General features: G+C 38.6%; 2 protein-coding genes across 3 annotated transcripts in view; one reads left to right on the top strand and one right to left on the bottom strand.

Annotated features, from left to right (window-relative positions):
- The window catches only part of podxl (podocalyxin-like), a 35,466-nt gene extending 21,400 nt beyond the window's left edge, over positions 1–14,066 (top strand). Inside the window, exons 3-8 of the mRNA XM_061914109.1 lie at positions 1,010–1,182; positions 1,276–1,299; positions 5,132–5,264; positions 7,404–7,447; positions 7,517–7,636; positions 11,373–14,066. Coding sequence (XP_061770093.1) covers positions 1,010–1,182; positions 1,276–1,299; positions 5,132–5,264; positions 7,404–7,447; positions 7,517–7,636; positions 11,373–11,567 — 689 coding nt within the window. The 3' untranslated portion in view covers positions 11,568–14,066. The remainder of the gene's footprint in view (positions 1–1,009; positions 1,183–1,275; positions 1,300–5,131; positions 5,265–7,403; positions 7,448–7,516; positions 7,637–11,372) is intronic.
- Positions 14,067–14,142: 76 nt separating this feature from the next.
- The window catches only part of mkln1 (muskelin 1, intracellular mediator containing kelch motifs), a 37,901-nt gene continuing 28,401 nt past the window's right edge, over positions 14,143–23,642 (bottom strand). For both annotated transcript variants that reach the window (XM_061914107.1, XM_061914108.1), the window contains exons 16-18: positions 22,716–22,818; positions 22,588–22,642; positions 14,143–17,063 (exon numbers count right to left, since the gene is read on the bottom strand). In XM_061914107.1, coding sequence (XP_061770091.1) covers positions 16,942–17,063; positions 22,588–22,642; positions 22,716–22,818 — 280 coding nt within the window. In that variant the 3' untranslated portion in view covers positions 14,143–16,941. The remainder of the gene's footprint in view (positions 17,064–22,587; positions 22,643–22,715; positions 22,819–23,642) is intronic.

Here is a 23,642-nt window from a genome sequence, read left to right as displayed (position 1 = left end):
ATGTGATTACGTCATATATGTTACTTGTAGGTTCCAGTATTAAAATGATTATATCAAATATGTCAACAATAGATTACAGTAGCAATGGGATGATATCAAATATGTTACTTAACGATTCCTGTATCAATGTGATGATATCCACATGTCAACAATAGATTCCAGTATCACTGTGATGACGTCAAATATGTTACTTGTAGGTTCCAGTATTAAAGTGATGATAGTACATATGTCAACAATAGCTTACAGTAGCAATGGGATGATATCAAATATGTTACTTAAAAATTCCTGTATCAGTGTGATGATATCAAATTTGTCAAAAATAGATTCCAGTATCAATGTGATTACGTCAAATATGTTACTTGTAGGTTCCAGTATTAAAGTGATGATATCAAATATGTCAACAATAGATTACAGTAGCAATGGGATGATATCAAATATGTTACTTAACGATTCCTGTATCAAATTTGTCAAAAATAGATTCCAGTATCAATGTGATTACGTCAAATATGTTACTTGTAGGTTCCAGTATTAAAGTGATGATAGTACATATGTCAACAATAGCTTACAGTAGCAATGGGATGATATCAAATATGTTACTTAACAATTCCTGTATCAATGTGATGATATCAAATTTGCCAAAAATAGATTCCAGTATCAATGTGATTACGTCAAATATGTTACTTGTAGGTTCCAGTATTAAAGTGATGATATCAAATATGTCAACAATAGATTACAGTAGCAATGGGATGATATCAAATATGTTACTTAACGATTCCTGTATCAATGGGATGATATCAAATATGTCAAAAATAGATTCCATTATCAATGTGATGACGTCAAATATGTTGCTCGTAGGTTCCAGTATTAAAGTGATTCTATTGAATATGTCAACAATAGATTACAGCATCATTGTGATGTAATGCCATGTCAACTATATATTTCAGGATCAATATGATATGAAACATGTCAACTATAGATTCCGGTATCAATGTGATGTCTTACAACACAGAGGAAAGCACTACAAGCCTGAGACAGACAACAGAAACAAGGACCTTGCGGCCAGCGGAGAGGACGGGGCCCCCCATTGGGACGCCCACTGGGGCCCCAGTGCCAACAACAGCTTCTGCAGTGGAAGCCTTCAACTCCAACTCCAACTCCAACTCCAAGCCTCAGAAGTACTGGGTAAGACATCAGGTCATGTGACTCCTACATGACTTGCACGCTATGTTTGTGACTAACCACACTTCATCTCTGTCTTTTATCTCTACATTGTAGTACTCTCTCAACAATGGGCACCAGGTACTATACTCTCTCATCTCATCTCATATACTGTATTACACATTTTACATACATCTACACCAGGTACTATACTCTCTCATCTCACACACACACACACACACACACACACACAAGTCATATATATATATATATATATATGACTTATTCCCTTTGGGGTCGCTGGTGCCCATCTCAACTACAATCGGGCGGAAAGCGGGGTACACCCTGGACAAATCGCCACCTCATCGCAGGGCCAAAGTATACATACAGCAATGTTAATATTTGCTTTCATGTCGCTTGACAAGTTTCACTACAATGCGGCGCTTTTGGTAGCCATCCACAAGCTTCTGCTTACATTTTTCACCACAAAATTGCTGCAGTTCAGTTTAGCTAAATGTGTTGACGTGGACTTGTTTCTTCAGCATTGTCCACACCTTTAAAGGCCTACTGAAATGAGATTTTTCTTATTTAAACGGGGATAGCAGGTCCATTCTATGTGTCATACTTGATCATTTCGCGATATTGCCATATTTTTGCTGAAAGGATTTAGTAGAGAACATCGACGATAAAGTCCGCAACTTTTTGTCGCCAATAAAAAAGCCTTGCCTGTACCGAAAGTAGCAGACGATGTGCGCGTGACGTCACGGGTTGTGGAGCTCCTCACATCTGAACATTGTTTACAATCATGGCCAACCAGCAGCGAGAGCAATTTGGACCAAGAAAGCGACGATTTCTCCATTAATTTGAGTGAGGATGAAAGAATTGTGGATGAGGAAAGTGAGAGTGAAGGACTCTATTTATATATTAAAAAAAAAGACTATACAGTGGGAGCGATTCAGATGTTATCAGACAAATTTATTAGGATAATTCTGGAAAATCCCTTATCTGCTTATTGTGTTATTAGTGTTTTAGTGACATTATATGGTCGTACCTGTACAACCTGAAGGTCGGCCCGGCAAATTTCTTCAGCACCAGTCGACAGGTGCTGGCGATGCCCATCTCTGCCCTTCGCAAGGGAACCTCTTTGAAACACGATCTTTCGAAATGATCGCTGCATAATACACTGTACTTTGTGTGTGTGGTTCAATCCAACCGTGTTTGCTTGACATCTCTGTTCCATAGTAAAGCTTCACCGTCATCTTTCGGGAATGTAAACAAGGAAACAGTGACCGTGTTTTTGTTGATAAAGGCGGCCGAAATACACCGCTTCCCACCTACAGCTTTCTTCTTTGACGTCTCCATTATTCATTGAACAAATTGCAAAAGATTCAGCAACACAGAAGTCCAGAATACTGTCGAATTATGCGATGAAAACAGACGACTTATAGCTGGGAATGGTGCTGGAACAAAATGTCCTCTACAATGCGTGACGTCACACGCACACGTTATCATACCGTGACGTTTCAGGATACTTTGCCGCGAAATTTAAAATTGCAATTTAGTATTGGCATGTGTTGCAACGTTAAGATTTCATCATTGATATATAAACTATCAGACTGCGTGGTCAGTAGTAGTGGGTTTCAGTAGGCCTTTAAGTCAGGACTCTGGGAAGGCCATTCTAAAACCTTCATTTTAGCCCGATTTAGCCATTCCTTTACCACTTTTGACCTGTGTTTGGGATCATTGTCCTGTTGGAACACCCAACTGCGCCCAAAGCATCATTTTACCACCCCGATGCTTGATCGTAGGGATGGTGTTCCTGGGATTAAAGGCTTAAATTTGGTGATTTGAAAAACTATATATATATATAAAAAATGAGGAGGGTATATACACTATGCACATGTTGACTCCAAGAGTGTGCAAAACACAATGAGAAAATATTTATATACACTATAACCACATATAAATATATATACACTATAACCACATATAAATATATATACACCATAACCACATATAAATATATATACACTATAACCACATATAAATATATACACTATAACCACATATAAATATATATACACTATAACCACAAATAAATATATACACTATAACCACATATAAATATATATACGCTAAAACCACATGTAAATATATATAAACCACATATAAATATACATATACTATAACCACATATAAATATATATAAACCACATATAAATATATATACACACTATAACCACATATACATTTATATACACTATAACCACATATAAATATATATAAACCACATATGAATATATATACACTATAACCAAATATAAATAAATAAATATATATAAACCACATACAAATATATATACGCTAGAACTACATATAAATAAATATACACTATAACCACATATAAGTATATATACACTATAACCACATATAAATATATACAAACTACATATAAATATAAATAAAAAACCACATATAAATATATATACACTAGAACAACATATAACTATATGTACACTATAACCACATATTAATATATATATACTATAACCACATATAAATATATATACGCTAAAACCACATGTAAATATATATAAACCACATATAAATATACATATACTATAACCACATATAAATACATAAAAACCACATATAAATATATATACACACTATAACCACATATAAATGTATATACACTATAACCACATATAAATATATATAAACCACATATGAATATATATACACTATAACCAAATATAAATAAATATATATAAACCACATACAAATATATATACGCTAGAACCACATATAAATAAATATACACTATAACCACATATAAGTATATATACACTATAACCACATATAAATATATACAAACTACATATAAATATAAATAAAAAAACACATATAAATATATATACACTAGAACAAGATATAACTATATGTACACTATAACCACATATTAATATATATATACTATAACCACATATAAATACATATAAACCACACATGAATATATATACGCTATAACCAAATATAAATATATACAAACCACATCTAAATATATATACACTAGAACCACATATAACTATATGTACACTATAACCAAGTATAAATATATATAAACCACATAAATATATATACACTAGAACCACATATATAGATACAATATAACCACATATAAATATATACAAACCACATATAAATATAAATAAAAAAACACATAAATATATATACACTAGAACCACGTATAACTATATGTACACTATAACCGCATATAAATATATATAAACCACATATAAATATATATACACTACAACCACATATAAATATATATATACACTACAACCACATATAAATATATATATACACTAAAACCACATATACATATATATATACTATAACCACATTTCGGCTTCACGGTGGCAGAGGGGTTAGTGCGTCTGCTTCACAATACGAAGGTCCTGCAGTCCTGGGTTCAAATCCAGGCTCGGGATCTTTCTGTGTGGAGTTTGCATGTTCTCCCCGTGAATGCGTGGGTTCCCTCCGGGTACTCCGGCTTCCTCCCACTTCCAAAGACATGCACCTGGGGATAGGTTGATTGGCAACACTAAATTGGCCCTAGTGTGTGAATGTGAGTGTGAATGTTGTCTGTCTATCTGTGTTGGCCCTGCCATGAGGTGGCGACTTGTCCAAGGTGTCCCACGCCTTCCGCCCGATCGTAGCTGAGATAGGCGCCAGCGCCCCCCGCGACCCCAAAAAGGGAATAAGCGGTAGAAAATGGATGGATATAACCACATTTAATATATATAAACCACATATTAATATATATACACTATAACCACATATAAATATATAAAACCACATATAAAAACAATATATATAGACTATAACCACATATACACAATATATAAAGCATGTGTAAATAGAGTAAAGGTGTTAGATGTTGTGAGCGTGTACTTACCTGGTGTAGGAGGAGGAAGACAAGGACTTGATGGAGGTGTGCAGGCGCCTGATGGCTCATCTGAAGGAAGGAAACTGCACGCTGACATGGCGCCACCACCAGGGCAAACTGATCTTTGACTGCGTGGAGATCAACGGCAAAGGTAGCAGCGCCTCATCAACCACACACACACACACACACACACACAGAGAGACACACAAAATAATGTGTCACCTTCATAGTGTCACAGCCATGCACACCTAAACACACACCCCAGTACAGTGGAATTGAAGAAATACACACATTACCCTTTATTTACCTTTAAACAGCATGCTAATTAGTCAGCCGTGCATCAAGTTGACAAAAGCAGTTATTCAATACAATAAATGATCTTGTTTTACATGAGCTCAAATGAACATTTACAAATATGCTGTACTTCTTTTTAGCCTTGAAAGTACACTCTACTACTAGCTGGGCTGTGTACTACTACAAGTACAATGGTGTAGTGTGTGAAGTACATCAAACATACATATTGTACACATACATGTACATATACATTCACTGTACAAACATACATATACACATGCTGTACATATGCTTGTACAAACCCCGTTTCCATATGAGTTGGGAAATTGTGTTAGATGTAAAATACAAACGGAATACAATGATTTGGAAATCCTTTTCAACCCATATTCAATTGAAAGCACTACAAAGACAAGGTATTTGATGTTCAAACTCATAAACTTTATTTTTTTTTTGCAAATAATAACTAACCTAGAATGTCATGGCTGCAACACGTGCCAAAGTAGTTGGGAAAGGGCATGTTCACCACTGTGTTACATCACCTTTTCTTTAAACAACACTCAAACGCTTGGGAACTGAGGAAACTAATTGTTGAAGTTTTGAAAGTGGAATTTTTTCCCATTTTTGTTTTATGTAGAGCTTCAGTCGTTCAACAGTCCGGGGTCTCCGCTGTCGTATTTTACGCTTCATAATGCACCACACATTTTCCATGGGAGGCAGGTCTGGACTGCAGGCGGGCCAGGAAAGTACACGCACTCTTTTTTTTGCAAAGCCACGCTGTTGTAACACGTGCTGAATGTGGTTTGCCATTGTCTTGCTGAAATAAGCAGGGGCGTCCATGAAAAAGACGCCGCTTAGATGGCAGCATATGTTGTTCCAAAACCTGTATGTACCTTTCAGCATTAATGGTGCCTTCACAAATGTGTAAGTTACCCATGCCTTGGGCACTAATGCACCCCCATACCATCACAGATGCTGGCTTTTGAACTTTGCGTCGATAACAGTCTGGATGGTTCTCTTCCCCTTTGGTCCGGATGACACGATGTCGAACATTTCCAAAAACAATTTGAAATGTGGACTCGTCAGTCCACACTTTTCCACTTTACATCAGTCCATCTCAGATGATCTTGGGCCCAGAGAAGCCGGCGGCGTTTTTGGATGTTGTTGATAAATGTCTCTCGCTTTGCATAGTAGAGCTTTAACTTGCACTTACAGATGTAGCGACGAACTGTATTTAGTGATGGTGGTTTTCTGAAGTGTTCCTGAGCCCATGTGGTGATATCCTTTAGAGATTGATGTCGGTTTTTGACACAGTGACTGTCTGAGGGATTGAAGGTCACGGTCATTCAATGTTGGTTTTCGGCCATGTTGCTTATGTGGAGTGATTTCTCCAAATTGTCTGAGCCTTTTGATGATATAATGGACCGTAACTGTTGAAATCCCAAAATTTCTTGCAATTGCACGTTGAGAAACGTTGTTCTTAAACTGTTTGACTATTTGCTCACGCAGTTGTGGACAAAGGGGTGTACCTCACCCCATCCTTTCTTGTGAAAGACTGAGCATTTTTTGGGAAGCGGTTTTTACACCCAATCATGGCACCCACTTGTTCCCAATTAGCCTGCACACCTGTGGGATGTTCCAAATAAGTGTTTGATGAGCATTCCTCAACTTTATCAGTATTTATTGCCACCTTTCCCAACTTCTTTGTCACGTGTTGCTGGCATCAAATTCTAAAGTTAATGATTATTTGCAAAAAAAAAAAAATGTTCATCAGTTTGAACATCAAATATGTTGTCTTTGTAGCATATTCAACTGAATATGGGTTGAAAAGGATTTGCAAATCATTGTATTCCGTTTATATTTACATCTAACACCATTTCCCAACTCATATGGAAACGGGGTTTGTAGATCATCATATGTAGATGAGATGTGGATCATGTGTAGATGAGAGGAAGTAGTAGAATAGTGATGTAGTTGTTGTCGTTGTTGTGTGTGACAGTGAAGACTGCGCTGGCGACTCAGTACTATGAAGACATCAGCAAGGTGAGTTTGTGACCATGCTGCAGGACAACACCTGCACTGACCTCTGACCTCTGCTCCTGCCCCCTAAAGAAAGCCACGGACAACAAGACGCTGATCGCCATCTTGGCGTCCTGTGGCGCTCTGCTCATCATGATCATAATCCTGGCCGTTTGTGCCTCCCACCACCGCAAACCCTACTCCCCCCAACAGGTGTGTCTCATGCTGCCATCTTCTCATTTAACGCGGCCCACCACTTCATTTAAAATTAGTTTATTTTTTGACTTTTTTAGTAGTGTCTTAAATATTTGATTGAGTTTTTTCAGCTGCTTCTATCAGCCTGTTGTCCATCCATCCATCCATTTTCTACCGCTTATTCCCTTTTGGGGTGGCGGGGGGCGCTGGCGCCTACCTCAGCTACAGTCGGGCGGAAGGCGGGGTACACCCTGGAAAAGTCGCCACCTCATCGCAGGGCCAACACATATAGACAGACAACATTCACACTCACATTCACACACTACGGCCAATTTAGTGTTGCCAATCAACCTATCCCCAGGTGCATGTCTTTGGAAGTGGTAGTAAGCCGGAGTACCCGGAGGGAACCCACGCATTCACGGGGAGAACATGCAAACTCCACACAGAAAGATCCCGAGCCTGGATTTGAACCCAGGACTGCAGGACCTTCGTATTGTGAGGCAGACGCACTAACCCCTCTGCCACCGTGAAGCCCCTCAGCCTGTTGTGTGACATGTTTAACCTGTTAAATGTTTGTATTCATTCAATTAAGCCAGGGGTCGGGAACCTTTTTGGCTGAGAGAGCCAATAATCCAAATATTTTAAAATATATTTCCGCAAGAGCCATATAATATTTTTTTCGACACTGAACACAACTAAACGCGTGCATTTTTGAGTGAGACCAATTTCTACCGTATAATAAGTCTCTTGTTCTTAGTAATAACATTGTTATTCTGAAGCTAACTGTGGACGGGGCGTGGCCTGCGGGCCTGCAGCGAAGCGGGGTGTGCCAGGACCGGCCTCGAAATCAGCGACAGGTGCGTTAATGGCCCACCTGGGCCTTGTTATCTAATCACCTGTCGCCCTGTTATAAGCAGCAGCCAGGAGGAGAGACAGGGTTGGGGCTGGAGCCAGAGTGCGAGCGAGAACGAAAGAGAAAAAGACAATTGCTGGAAAGCAACGGAGAGACTTATTGAAAAATAAAAAATATTGCAACCCTGAAACAGGCTCTCATGTCGGTGCTTGGTGGTCTGAAGAACCCCCGGGAGGGCAAGCCCTAAACTAACCAATAATAAATAAATCACTTCTTACCCTTAATGCAACTTCTTGAACAAGTGCGGTAGAACAAAAGGTGGACGGATTCAAATGCATGAGCATGTTTTATATTTTGAACGTTATTTTTAACACTTTGATTACAAGTGGAATTATTCGTTACTTATTGTGTTAAGCAATGTCAGCTCAGATTCATCCGAGAGCCAGATGCAGTCATCAAAAGAGCCACATCTTGCTCCCGAGCCATAGGTTCCCTACCCCTAGATTAAGCAATGTTTCTAATTGTGTTCACTCCAACTGCTTTCTAAAGCAACTCTGTCCCACGATGATTCATGGTCAGCCCTCACTGGATTATTCTCTCATTAACAGAATTTTACCAAGCAATCACATCCTTGTCTTTGCTGATTGGCTGAGTAAGATCACATGACTTCCATTTCCACGTGTGTTACCAAAGAAGACTTGCACAGATGCATACAGTGGGGCAAAAAAGTATTTAGTCAGCCACCGATTGTGCAAGTTCTCCCACTTAAAATGATGACAGAGGTCTGTAATTTTCATCAACTGGGAGACGGAATGTGGAAAAAAATCCAGGAATTCACATTGTAGGAATTTAAAAAAATGTATTTGTAAATTATGATGGAAAATAAGTATTTGGTCAACCATTCAAAGCTCTCACTGATGGAAGGAGGTTTTGGCTCAAAATCTCACGATACATGGCCCCATTCATTCTTTCCTTAACACGGATCAATCGTCCTGTCCCCTTAGCAGAAAAACAGCCCCAAAGCATGATGTTTCCACCCCCATGCTTTACAGTAGGTTTGGTGTTCTTGGGATGCAACTCAGTATTCTTCTTCCTCCAAACACGACGAGTTTATACCAAAAAGTTATATTTTGGTTTCATCTGACCACATGACATTCTCCCAATCCTCTGCTGTATCATCCATGTATCCATTTTGGTATAAATTCAACTTCAATCAATCAATCAATCAATGTTTACTTATATAGCCCTAAATCACTAGTGTCTCAAAGGGCTGCACAAACCACTACGACATCCTCGGTAGGCCCACATAAGGGCAAGGAAAACTCACACCCAGTGGGACGTCGGTGACAATGATGACTATGAGAACCTTGGAGAGGAGGAAAGCAATGGATGTCGAGCGGGTCTAACATAATACTGTGAAAGTTCAATCCATAATGGATCCAACACAGTCGCGAAAGTCCAGTCCAAAGCGGATCCAACACAGCAGCGAGAGTCCCGTTCACAGCGGAGCCAGCAGGAAAACATCCCAAGCGGAGGCGGACCAGCAGCGCAGAGATGTCCCCAGCCGATACACAGGCGAGCAGTACATGGCCACCGGATCGGACCGAACCCCCTCCACAAGGGAGAGTGGGACATAGGAGAAAAAGAAAAGAAACGGCAGATCAGCTGGTCTAAAAAGGGAGTCTATTTAAAGGCTACAGTATACAAATGAATTTTAAGGTGAGACTTAAATGCTTCTACTGAGGTGGCATCTCGAACTTTTACCGGGAGGGCATTCCAGAGTACTGGAGCCCGAAATGAAAAAGCTCTATAGCCCGCAGACTTTTTTTGGGCTTTGGGAATCACTAATAAGCCAGAGTCCTTTGAACGCAGATTTCTTGCCGGGACATATGGTACAATACAATTGGCAAGATAGGATGGAGCTAGGCCGTGTAGTATTTTATACGTAAGTAGTAAAACCTTAAAGTCACATCTTAAGTGCACAGGAAGCCAGTGCAGGTGAGCCAGTACAGGCGTGTATGGTGTTCTTGGGATGCAACTAAGTATTATTGTTCCTCTAAACACGACAAGTGTCTTAATGAAATTAAACAAAGGATGTCCGCTAACTTTTTGCAACTCAACGCCAAAAAAACGGAAATGCTGATTATCAGTCCTGCTAGACACCGACCTCTATTTAATGATACAACTCTAACATTTGACAACCAAAAAATTAAACAAGGCAACATGGTAAAGAATCTGGGTGTTATCTTCGACCCAACTCTCTCCTTCGAGTCACACATTAAAATTACTGTGAAGCATGGGGGTGGAAACATCATGCTTTGGGGCTGTTTTTCTGCTAAGGGGACAGGGCGATTGATCCGTGTTAAGGAAAGAATGAATGGGGCCATGTATCGTGAGATTTGGAGCCAAAACCTCCTTCCATCAGTGAGAGTTTTGAATGGTTGACCAAATACTTATTTTCCACCATAATTTACAAATAAATTCTTTAAAATTCCTGGATTTTTTTTTCTCACAATCTGTCTCTCACAGTTGAAGTGTACCTATGATGAAAATTACAGACCTCTGTCATCATTTTAAGTGGGAGAACTTGCACAATCGGTGGCTGACTAAATACTTTTTTGCCCCACTGTAGTTGTATTGTCAATATTGTTGACGTCAAGTGCTACAAACAAACAATGTGAGGAATTCTTCGACCCCTATGAGTGTTAGACTTGATTCACGTCTGGAAAATGTTCTTACACAAACAATGCACTATCTGTCTTTTGAGCTGAAATGCATCATGGGTAATGTAGGTGGTGACTTATGTGTTATTTTTAATGACATCATTACTATCCATACTTTGATGAAAGATGCACACAATGTGAGCCGGTTGTGTATGTGACGTGATGTTTTGCTCACCAGCAACACCTGACGGAGGAGCTTCCCACGATGGAAAACGGTTACCACGACAACCCCACGCTGGAGGTGATGGAAGTGCAGCCGGAGATGCAGGAGAAGAAGGTGGCTATGAACGGCGACTTTGGCGACAGCTGGATTGTGCCCATGGACAATCTGCTGAAGGAGGACCTGCCTGACGAGGAAGACACGCACCTGTGAGAGGGAGGAGCCACCTGGCACACCTGTGGAAGCGTGTGGAGGAGGACACACATTTACCCTGAACATTGAGTGACTCCTTTCTTCACGCCATCATATTTCATCCTGTACGCCCAACTATCAAAGATGGCCTCTTGAAATGAACACTGTCAATATTTGGGAATAGCATAGTTCCCTTCAACCATCCACAGTATACCGTACCTGTCCCAGGTGTATTGGACTGGTGATATGTCATACATGTACACACACTGTATATATAAACTTAAAGTACCCGTGAATGTCACACACACACGCACACTAGTGCTGTATGTGATGCATGTACAAACCCGTTTCCATATGAGTTGGGAGATTGTGTTAGATGTTAATATAAACGAAATATAATGGTTTGCGATTCATTTTCAACCCATATTCAGTTGAATATGCTACAAAGACAACATATTTGATGTTCAAACTGTGTGCAAATAATCATTAACTTTAGAATTTGATGCCAGCTACACGTGACAAAGAAGTTGGGAAAGGTGGCGATAAATACTGATAAAGTTGAGGAATGCTCACCAAGCACTTATATGGAACATCCCACAGGTGTGCAGGCTAATTGGGAGCAGGTGGGTGCCATGATTGGGTATAAAAGCAGCTTCCATGAAATGCTCAATAATTCACAAACAAGGATGGGGCGAGGGTCACCACTTTGTAAGCAAATTGTCGAACAGTTTTAGAACATTTCTCAACGAGCTATTGCAAGGAATTTAGGGATTTTACCATCTACGGTCCGTAAAATCATCAATAAGTTTAGAGAATCTGGAGAAATCACTGCATGTAAGCGATGATATTACGGACTTTTGATCCCTCAGGCGGTACTGCATCAAAAACCGACATCAGTGTGTAAAGGATATCATCACATGAGCTCAGGAACACTTCATAAAACCACTGTCAGTAACTACAGTTGGTCGCTACATCTGTAAGTGCAAGTAAAACTCTACTATGCAAAGCAAAACCCATTTATCAACAATATCCTGAAACACTGCTGGTTTGGCTGGGCCCGAGCTCAACCTTAGATGGACTGATGCAAAGTGGAAAGGTGTTCTGTGGTCTGACGAGTCCACATTTTAAATTATATTTGGAAACAGAGGACGTGGTGTCCTCCAGAACAAAGAGGAAAATAACCATTCGGATTTTTATAGGCGCAAAGTCCAAATGCCAGCATCTGTGATGGTATGGGGGTGTATTAGTGCCCAAGGCATGGGTAACTTACACATCTGTGAAGGCACCATTAATGCTGAAAGGTACATACAGGTTTTGGAGCAACACATGTTGTCATTCAAGCAACGTTATCATGGACGCCTCTGCTTATTTCAGCGTGGCTTTGTAAAAAAAAAAGAGTGCGGGTACTTTCCTGGCCCGCCTGCAGTCCAGACCTGTCTCCCATCGAAAATGTGTGGCGTATTATGAAGCGTAAAATACGACAGCGGAGAGCCCGGACTGTTAAACGACTGAAGCTCTACATGAAACAAGTATGGGAAAGAATTCCACTTTCAAAGCTTCAACAATTAGTTTCCTCAGTTCCCAAACGTTTATTGAGTGTTGTTAAAAGAAAAGGTGATGTAACACAGTGGTGAACATGCCCTTTCCCAACTACTTTGGCACGTGTTGCAGCCATGACATTCTAAGTTAATTATTATTTGCACAAAAAAAAATAAAGTTTATGAGTTTGAACATCAAATATATTATCTTTGTAGAGCATTCAATTGAATATGGGTTGAAAAGTATTTGCAAATCCTTGTATTCCGTTTATATTTACATCCAACACAATTTACCAACTCACGTGGAAACGGGGTTTGTACACACTGTATATATGCTGTATGTGATGCATGTTCACACACTGTATATATGCTGTATGTACATGTACACACACTGTATATATGCTGTATGTGATGCATGTACACACACACTGTATATGATGCATGTACATACTGTATACATGCTGTATGTGATGCATGTACACACAGACTGTATATGATGCATGTACATACTGTATACATGCTGTATGTGATGCAAGTACACACACTGTATATATGCTGTATGTACATGTACACACACTGTATATATGCTGTATGTGACACATGTACACACACTGTATGTGATGCATGTACACACACTGTATATATGCTGTATGTGATGCATGTACATACTGTATACATGCTTTATGTGATGCATGTACACACACTGTATATATGCTGTATGTGATGCATCTACACACACTGTATATATGCTGTATGTGATGCATGTACACACACTGTATATATGCTGTATGTACTGTACTGCATGTACACACAATGTATATATGCTGTATGTGATGCATGCACACACACACACTGTATGTGATGCATGTACACACACACACACTGTATTTATGGCTGGTTTGCTTGTACAAGCGAACAACAGGGGTCTGACACACTGGAAGCTCACACACCTTTTGCAAATAAAATGTATTTTTGTCACCAAGCCGACCTGCTTTTTGAAGGCAATGCTGACAGGCGGCCAGAGGAGGGCAGCACCGAGCCAAGAATCGAAGAAAAGCTGAAGAAAATACAATCTTTATTCCTTATGTACATTACATACAATGCAATACTACAAGGCCATGGAGAAGTGCTGGCACAGGTGAGGGCAGCCCACTTCTCCACAGAGAAGAACGAGACGGGACCTTAAGGAAACCCCGAAAACAGCATTTCATATTTGGCATTGTTTTGAAACCAAGGTGCTTTTTGTTTTGTTTTTACAATATGATAATTTGTGATAGCTTTTGCAGACAACAAAACACCAACATGACCAGTGTTAATGCAAAAGACTAGTATTCATATTACAGTCGTTACTACCGCCCTTTTTTTACACCACCGACGCTTAAAGCCACACTGAACAGAAAAGTATAAGAGTAGAGGGGGTTAGTTATATGCTTATCATTTTGTCAGAATAAAGTGAGGATATGAAGATGAAGTTGTGAAGTCCGAACTTTACCAGTCTTTTCTATTTCATCTTTACATTCAGTGAGCAAAATTCCTACATTGATTAGGAATATTATTGTGTACAAAAAGTAAAGATGTATTGTCACTAGGGTGTCATTTAATGACACCAATACAATTTTATAGAAAAAATGCTCAAAAGACCTTTTCCCAGCAGAAATTATGAGAATGTCATTGGTTGCAATATTGACATGTTGTATTCTGAAAATAATCCTTTTATGAGAATACATTTGTCGTTTTAGGGGGGAAAGTCAACATTTATGATATCATCGTAATAAAGTCACCATGACAATATAATTATGAACAGCCTTTTGAGACAAAATAGTCATAATCTTACAGTGGGACTGAGGAGGAGATAAGTCACCATGTTGAAAGAAAAAGGTTGTATTCATAAAAGGAAAAGTTTGTAACTCAACTACGGAAGGGGCTTTTAAAACAACGATATTGTAGGAGGAAAATTGTCATTATACGTGTCTAAAGTCAGAATATTGTATTGTCAATATTAAGAAAATACCTTTTTTTTTTTTAAGAAGACATTTTAGCACAAAGCTTTGTCATGATTTAACAAGAAAGAAAGGAGTCTTGAGAACATTATTAGAATAAAAATACAACCTAACATACCGAAACGTTGTAAAAATGAGAAAAGTCACAACAACAAAAAAGTAAAAGGTGGAAGGTTTGAAAGAAGCTTCTAGTTTGACGTCATTTCACCCAGCCGTCTTTAGAAAGAATCCTTTTTCTGTTCAGTGTGGCCCCAAAAGTGTTTCAATAATGCTACAGTACCATCAAATATTCTCTGCAGGGGGAATAAAACCTGCTACAACTATTCACACAACGCATGGATCCCAACTCTTATTCAGCGCTACTGAGTTAGGCTGGAGCATAAAAAGTCATATTTGACCAAAATATATCACTGTAATGTTTTATCATCTCAAGGTTGGATCCAAATTAATTGTACAGTCGTCCCTCGCCACACGGGATTCTATGCAAACCTTTTTTCAAGTATTTGTTACACCTAAATAAGCATAAACATGTCAAGACTACAGTAGTATTGACATATTTTATGATATATATATATATATATATACACACAAACACATATATATACAAATATGTATATATATATATATGCATATATATACATATGTATTTATATATATATATACATACACATATATATACATATGTATATATACATATGTATACATATATATACACACACACATATATATATAGATATATACACACACACACATATGTATGTAGACATACATATATACATACATATACATGTATATACATACATACACATGTACATACATACATAAATACATACATATACATACATACAAACACACACACATATATATATATATATATATATATATATATATATATATATATATATATATACTCTACAGTTAGTTAAACCTACATAAGCATAAAGATGTCAAGACTAGAGTAGTAGTGGCCAACAGATTAAACCACTGTTCAGTATGGTGGCCACTGATAGGCTCAGCCTCATTCAGTGTTACTAGGTTGGATGAAAGAGTGTAATATTTGGTGACTAACAAGCTGTCAAATTGTTCATCAAGTTATTTAGAAGGTTGATGAATGATATGTCCGGAGCCAATTAAGAGTGATAAGCGAGGGAGCTGTGTATGTGCACTAAGTAGCATCCTGCCACATGGAATATACATTATTGGATTGTTGGTTGGGATGCAAACGTGGCATGACGAAAATCAACCGGTTTCTAAACAGTAGGCAGAGATCCCACGTGGTAGAACCCACAGACAGTAGGAGGACACACATGGTAGAACTCACAGACAGTAGGAGAACACACATGGTAGAACCCGCAGACAGTAGGAGGACACACATGGTAGAACTCACAGACAGTAGAACACACATGGTAGAACCCACAGACAGTAGAAGGACACACATGGTAGAACCCACAGACAGTAGGAGGAGGACACACGTGGTAGAACCTACAGACAGTAGGAGGAGGACACACGTGGTAGAACCTACAGACAGTAGGAGGAGAAGACACATGGTAGAACCTACAGACAGTAGGAGGAGAAGACACATGGTAGAACCTACAGACAGTAGGAGGAGAAGACACATTGTGGAACCTACGGCTGCTGCTTCCATCCACTTAACACTTTTCTACTTGGATGTATTTCATGTACTGCCCGGAGAGGGTGGGGGTCTTGAACACTAACAGTTGTTGGCCAGAGAAATACCTGCTGTCCCTCGCTCGCTCTCTCTCTCTCTCTCTCTCTCTCTCTGCCTCCTGTGTGTGTGTGTGTGAGTGAGTGTGTGTACGGTAAGGGGGGGGAGGAGTCTGTCTTGTGAGGGAGGGGCTAGAGGGTGATGAGGTCCACCAGGTTGCCCTTGGGCGGCGTCATGCTGTCAGGGAAGAAGTTGACCAGCGTGTCGAAGAGCTGCGTGCGCTGGGCGTACTTCTGGTCCATGTCGGAGAACCCTGAGGGGAGCAGCCAATCAAACAACTTGAGGGAAACAAAATGGCCAGCAGGTGACAGCCTAGCTCGACATCTTCAGACTTTCCTTCACTTTTTAAATCTACAATTTCTTGTTTGATGATGTTCTAACTAGAACATGTGTTCCTACAGTCTGTTTATAATCACCCATCATCTTATTTGATGATGTTCTAACTAGAACATGCGTTCCTACAGTCTGTTTGTAATCACACATCTTATTTGATGATGTTCTAACTAGAACATGTGTTCCTACAGTCTGTTTGTAATCCCACATCATCTTATTTGATGATGTTCTAACTAGAACATGTGTTCCTACAGTTTGTTTATAATCACACATCTTATTTGATGATGTTCTAACTAGAACATGTGTTCTAACTAGAACATGTGTTCCTACAGTCTGTTTGTAATCCCACATCTTATTTGATGATGTTCTACCTAGAACATATGTTCCTAGTCCGTTTGTAATCACACATCTTATTTGATGATGTTCTAACTAGAACATGTGTTCCTACAGTCTGTTTATAATCCCACATCATTTTATTTGATGATGTTCTAACTAGAACATGCGTTCCTACAGTCTGTTTGTAATCCCACATTATCTTATTTGATAATGGTCTAACTAGAACATGTGTTCCTACAGTTTGTTTATAATCACACATCATTTTATTTGATGATGTTCTAACTAGAACATGTGTTCCTACAGTCTGTTTGTAATCCCACATCATTTTATTTGATGATGTTCTACCTAGAACATGTGTTCCTAGTCTGTTTGTAATCCCACATCATTTTATTTGATGATGTTCTACCTAGAACATGTGTTCCTACAGTCTGTAATCACACATCTTATTTGATGTTCTACCTAGAAAATGTGTTCCTACAGTCTGTTTATAATCCCACATCATTGTATTTGATGATGTTCCAACTAGAATATGTGTTCCTACAGTCTGTTTGTAATCACACATCTTTTTTGATTATGTTCTAACTGGAACATGTGTTCCTACAGTCGGTTTATAATAACCCATCATCTTATTTGATGATGTTCTAACTAGAACATGTGTTCCTACAGTCTGTAATCCCACATCATTTTATTTGATGATGTTCTAACTAGAACATGTGTTCCTACAGTTTGTTTATAATCACACATCATCTTATTTGATGATGTTCTAACTAGAACATGTGTTTTAACTAGAACATGTGTTCCTACAGTCTGTTTGTAACCCCATATCATCTTATTTGATTATGTTCTACCTAGAACATGTGTTCCTACAGTCTGTAATCACAAATTTTATTTGATGATGTTCTACCTAGAACATGTGTTCCTACAGTCTGTTTATAATCACACATCATATTATTTGATGATGTTCTAACTAGAACATGTGTTCCTACAGTCTGTTTGTAATCACACATCTTTTTTTATTATGTTCTAACTGGAACATGTGTTCCTACAGTCGGTTTATAATAACCCATCATCTTATTTGATGATGTTCTAACTAGAACATGTGTTCCTACAGTCTGTAATCCCACATCATCTTATTTGATGATGTGGGATTACAGACTGTAGGAACACATGTTCAAATAATAACTAGAACATGTGTTCCTACAGTTTGTTTATAATCACACATCATCTTATTTGATGATGTTCTAACTATAAGATGTGTTTTAACTAGAACATGTGTTCCTACAGTCTGTTTGTAACCCCATATCATCTTATTTGATTATGTTCTACCTAGAACATGTGTTCCTACAGTCTGTAATCACACATCTTATTTGATGATGTTCTACCTAGAACATGTGTTCCTACAGTCTGTTTATAATCACACATCATATTATTTGATGATGTTCTAACTAGAACATGTGTTCCTACAGTCTGTTTGTAATCACACATTTTATTTGATGATGTTCTAACTAGAACATGCGTTCCTACAGTCTGTTTGTAATCACACATCTTATTTGATGATGTTCTAACTAGAACATGCGTTCCTACAGTCTGTTTGTAATCCCACATCATCTTATTTGATGATGTTCTACCTAGAACATGTGTTCCTACAGTTTGTTTATAATCACACATCATCTTATTTGATGATGTTCTAACTAGAACATGCGTTCTAACTAGAACATGTGTTCCTACAGTTTTTTTTATAATCACACATCATCTTATTTGATGATGTTCTAACTATAAGATGTGTTTTAACTAGAACATGTGTTCCTACAGTCTGTTTGTAACCCCATATCATCTTATTTGATTATGTTCTACCTAGAACATGTGTTCCTACAGTCTGTAATCACACATCTTATTTGATGATGTTCTACCTAGAACATGTGTTCCTACAGTCTGTTTATAATCACACATCATATTATTTGATGATGTTCTAACTAGAACATGTGTTCCTACAGTCTGTTTGTAATCACACATTTTATTTGATGATGTTCTAACTAGAACATGCGTTCCTACAGTCTGTTTGTAATCACACATCTTATTTGATGATGTTCTAACTAGAACATGCGTTCCTACAGTCTGTTTGTAATCCCACATCATCTTATTTGATGATGTTCTACCTAGAACATGTGTTCCTACAGTTTGTTTATAATCACACATCATCTTATTTGATGATGTTCTAACTAGAACATGCGTTCTAACTAGAACATGTGTTCCTACAGTTTTTTTTATAATCACACATCATCTTATTTGATGATGTTCTAACTAAAACATGTGTTCTAACTAGAACATGTGTTCCTACAGTCTGTTTGTAATCCCACATCTTATTTGATGATGTTCTACCTAGAACATGTGTTCCTAGTCTGTTTGTAATCACACATCTTATTCGATGATGTTCTACCTAGACCATGTGTTCCTACAGTCTGTTTATAATCCCACATCATCTTATTTGATGATGTTCTAACTAGAACATGCGTTCCTACAGTCTGTTTGTAATCCCACATCATCTTATTTGATGATGGTCTACCTAGAACATGTGTTCCTACAGTTTGTTTATAATCACACATCATCTTATTTGATGATGTTCTAACTAGAACATGCGTTCTAACTAGAACATGTGTTCCTACAGTCTGTTTGTAATCCCACATCATTTTATTTGATGATGTTCTACCTAGAACATGTGTTCCTAGTCTGTTTGTAATCCCACAATTTTATTTGATGATGTTCTACCTAGAACATGTGTTCCTACAGTCTGTAATCACACATCTTATTTGATGTTCTACCTAAAACATGTGTTCCTACAGTCTGTTTATAATCCCACATCATTGTATTTGATGATGTTCTAACTAGAACATGTGTTCCTAGTCTGTTTATAATCACCCATCATCTTATTTGATGATGTTGTAACTAGAACATGTGTTCCTAGTCTGTTTATAATCCCACATCATCTTATTTGATGATGTTCTAACTAGAACATGTGTTCCTACAGTCTGTTTGTAATCACACATCATTTTATTTGATGATGTTCTAACTAGAACATGTGTTCCTAGTCCGTTTGTAATCACCGAGTGTTTCAAAAAGACATCATATGGTTTATCCACTTACTGAAACTATAGTCTTCTCAATGTTTACATTTTGTTTGCAAATGAAGTCTTTTTGGTGTAAAAAGAAGAACATTTTACGACAGAGTGTTGCTAAGAGTAAGATGCAGTAAATGTTGTTCATCAGATAACTGAAAAACCTGTTCATCTGTGTCATTTGTATTCCCTGCTTTCTTTAAAAAGCAGGGGGAGATCAATCAAATTATTGGTGACAAAATATTTGCATTTATTTAGAGGCCATATTGCCCAGGCCTTCAATGAATGAATTGATGGCCTACTACAGTCGCTGCGTTTCCATGCACTAAAGGAGTCTGATTAGTCAAATAGTTGAGTATTTTCACACCTTCACCAGTAATTCCACTATTGGTCATAATCATGAGCCTCCAGTACACTGGGGGGCGCTTACTTCTGTCCTTTTCCAGTTGACCTATGACCTCACAGCACCCAAATGTGGCTCCTCACAACTTCTTTGAAGTGATATTGGCACAGGTCTGTCACTGCTTCGTTGATATTAAATAGAAATGATCTTGAACATGACACTACTACAAAAGGAAGAGGGAGTTGTTTTGAAGGGATGCTCAGACAGAGAATCATGGAAACAAAACTTGAGAACGTTTCAAAGTTCATTCATGAGGTTCTGTGGATTGACGGAAGTCAAAAAGCCTTCTTGTTCCGACTGATACTGTTGCAGAGGAAGTGTGCTACGATTGTGGATTATCTTGTGGAATACAGAGCTGTTGTTCATCAGTTTGGAGTGCAGTGTGAAGAGGTTTAGTATTCACCGAAGTACATGTCAAACTACTTCCTTAAGTAAATGACCGCCATAACCACAACACCAGGGGGAGCTCCACAAACCACGTTAAACCCAGATTCAGATGTAACAAAGGTCTTAACTCATTCTATGCCACATCAATGTGGAATGCACTCCAAAAGTGCATCTCTATATTCCTTCAAAACCGCTCTAAAACAACACCTCCAGGCCACTTCAACCCTTTACTAATACCGTCCTCCATTCACATCCCATCTCCCCGGATTGTAAATAACCTAATGTAAATAATCAAATGTACTTCTAATGTATTTACTTGTTCTTATGCTATCTGAACTCACTATGTTCTCTGCTGGCTGTACATATCCTACTAAGTCAGACCTACACTGATTCAATGTCCATTTCTCTGTTGATGCAATTGTTGATGACTGAAGTTCTGATATCAACCAAAGCTCCTCATCACGACCTCCAGATTAAAAATGATGTAAATAATTCAATGTATATACTATGATGATTAACCTGTGTGATGACTGTATTATGCAGATAGTATATATTTGTACCATGAATTGATTAACGTGGACCCCGACTTAAACAAGTTGAAAAACTTATTCGGGTGTTACCATTTAGTGGTCAATTGTACGGAATATGTACTGAACTGTGCAATCTACTAATAAAAGTATCAATCAATCAATCAAAACCTTTTTATACCATGGCTTTCCTTTGCTCTGTTTCTTCCTTCCTCCCATCCATGCACTTGAAAATGTTCTTTTCTTTTCATTTGTGAAGCAAAAAAATGTTCTCCTCTTCTCTGCTTCAGGCTTTTCTTAGAGAGCGGAGCATGTAGGATGTGAAGGGTCCCCTCCAGAGGTCTGCTTTCCAATGTCATAATCCAGCTGTGTTAGTCCCATTTTTCAAAAACTGAACACGATGGGCTTATTTAAAACCAAACTCTTAGAGAAATCAGACTAATTTAGTGCATGGACACGTACTGAGAAATGCCATCATTAGTGTAAAAGCCAAGAGTGGGGCTTACTGGAGTGTCTCAATGCCAGGATGAAGATAATTCCAACCTCCTATTGTGCTACCTTAGACAGATCATTTGCAAACATGATTTTAGCTCATTTGCTACTTGATCACATGCAATTGTGCTGCTCTCTTCCACTATTTTGTCACCAAACACATGTGAAATCCGATGAGAGGCTCACCAAGTGGGATGAAATCGTTGCTGGACTTGAAGAGAGCCGAGGGCAGGAGCTGAAACTATATTGCAACATCAATATTATCAACTGTCAGCAGAGTGACAATAGAGCTCCACAAAAGATTAATCCAGAACCTCTTGAGTCTCCTGGGGGTCTGTGTGGTCCACAGTGAGCGAGAGGTCATCTTGCAAGTATTTGAGCGCGCTCAGTGGCTCAGATTGGGCTTTCTCTTGGAACCTGGCAGAGCAAAAGACACACTGCAGTCCTGACAAATCATGTTTCTGCAGTCCACAGTGAGACGACCTAATGAAAGGGCAATACAGTGTTCCCTCCTTTAACACTGTGGTTACCTTCCAAATAATACCCGCTTTAAGTGAAATTCCTCCACAAGAAGTGGATTTTTCACGTGTTTTCCTTCATTATATATTTTTTAAGTTTACAGGTAGTTGTTTTTTTATTATGTGTTTTTTTCCGTTTACAGTCCTGTACAGTATATGTTTTTTCATTTCTTATATGTGTTGTAAGTCTGTAAAAACCCTAACCACACACTTTTCTCAGACAGGCATTAAAGGGGAACATTATCACCAGACCTATGTAAGCGTCAATATATACCTTGATGGTGCAGAAAAAAGACCATCTATTTTTTTCACCGATTTCCGAACTCTAAATGGGTGAATTTTGGCGAATTAAACGCCTTTCTGTTTATCGCGCTGGAGGGGATGACGTCAGAATGTGACGTCGCCGAGGTAACACACCCGCCATTTTCATTTTCAACACATTACAAACACCGGGTCTCAGCTCTGTTATTTTCCGTTTTTTTGACTATTTTTTGGAACCTTACAGACATCATGCCTCGACAGTGTGTTGTCGGAGGGTGTAACAACTCTAACAGGGAGGGATTCAAGTTGCACCACTGGCCCGAAGATGCGAAAATGTCTGCCGCTAGACCCCCATTGAATGTGCTGGAGTGTCTCCACATTTTACCGGCGATGCTAAGGCAGACATGGCACAGAGATGTATGGATAACCTGCAGATGCATTTGCAACGATAGTCAACGAAAT

Source organism: Nerophis ophidion, linkage group LG10, assembly GCF_033978795.1.
Source record: "Nerophis ophidion isolate RoL-2023_Sa linkage group LG10, RoL_Noph_v1.0, whole genome shotgun sequence".
NCBI lineage: Eukaryota > Metazoa > Chordata > Actinopteri > Syngnathiformes > Syngnathidae > Nerophis > Nerophis ophidion.
Note: the sequence above shows the minus strand (reverse complement) of the source record. Positions and strands in the feature narration are given on the sequence as shown.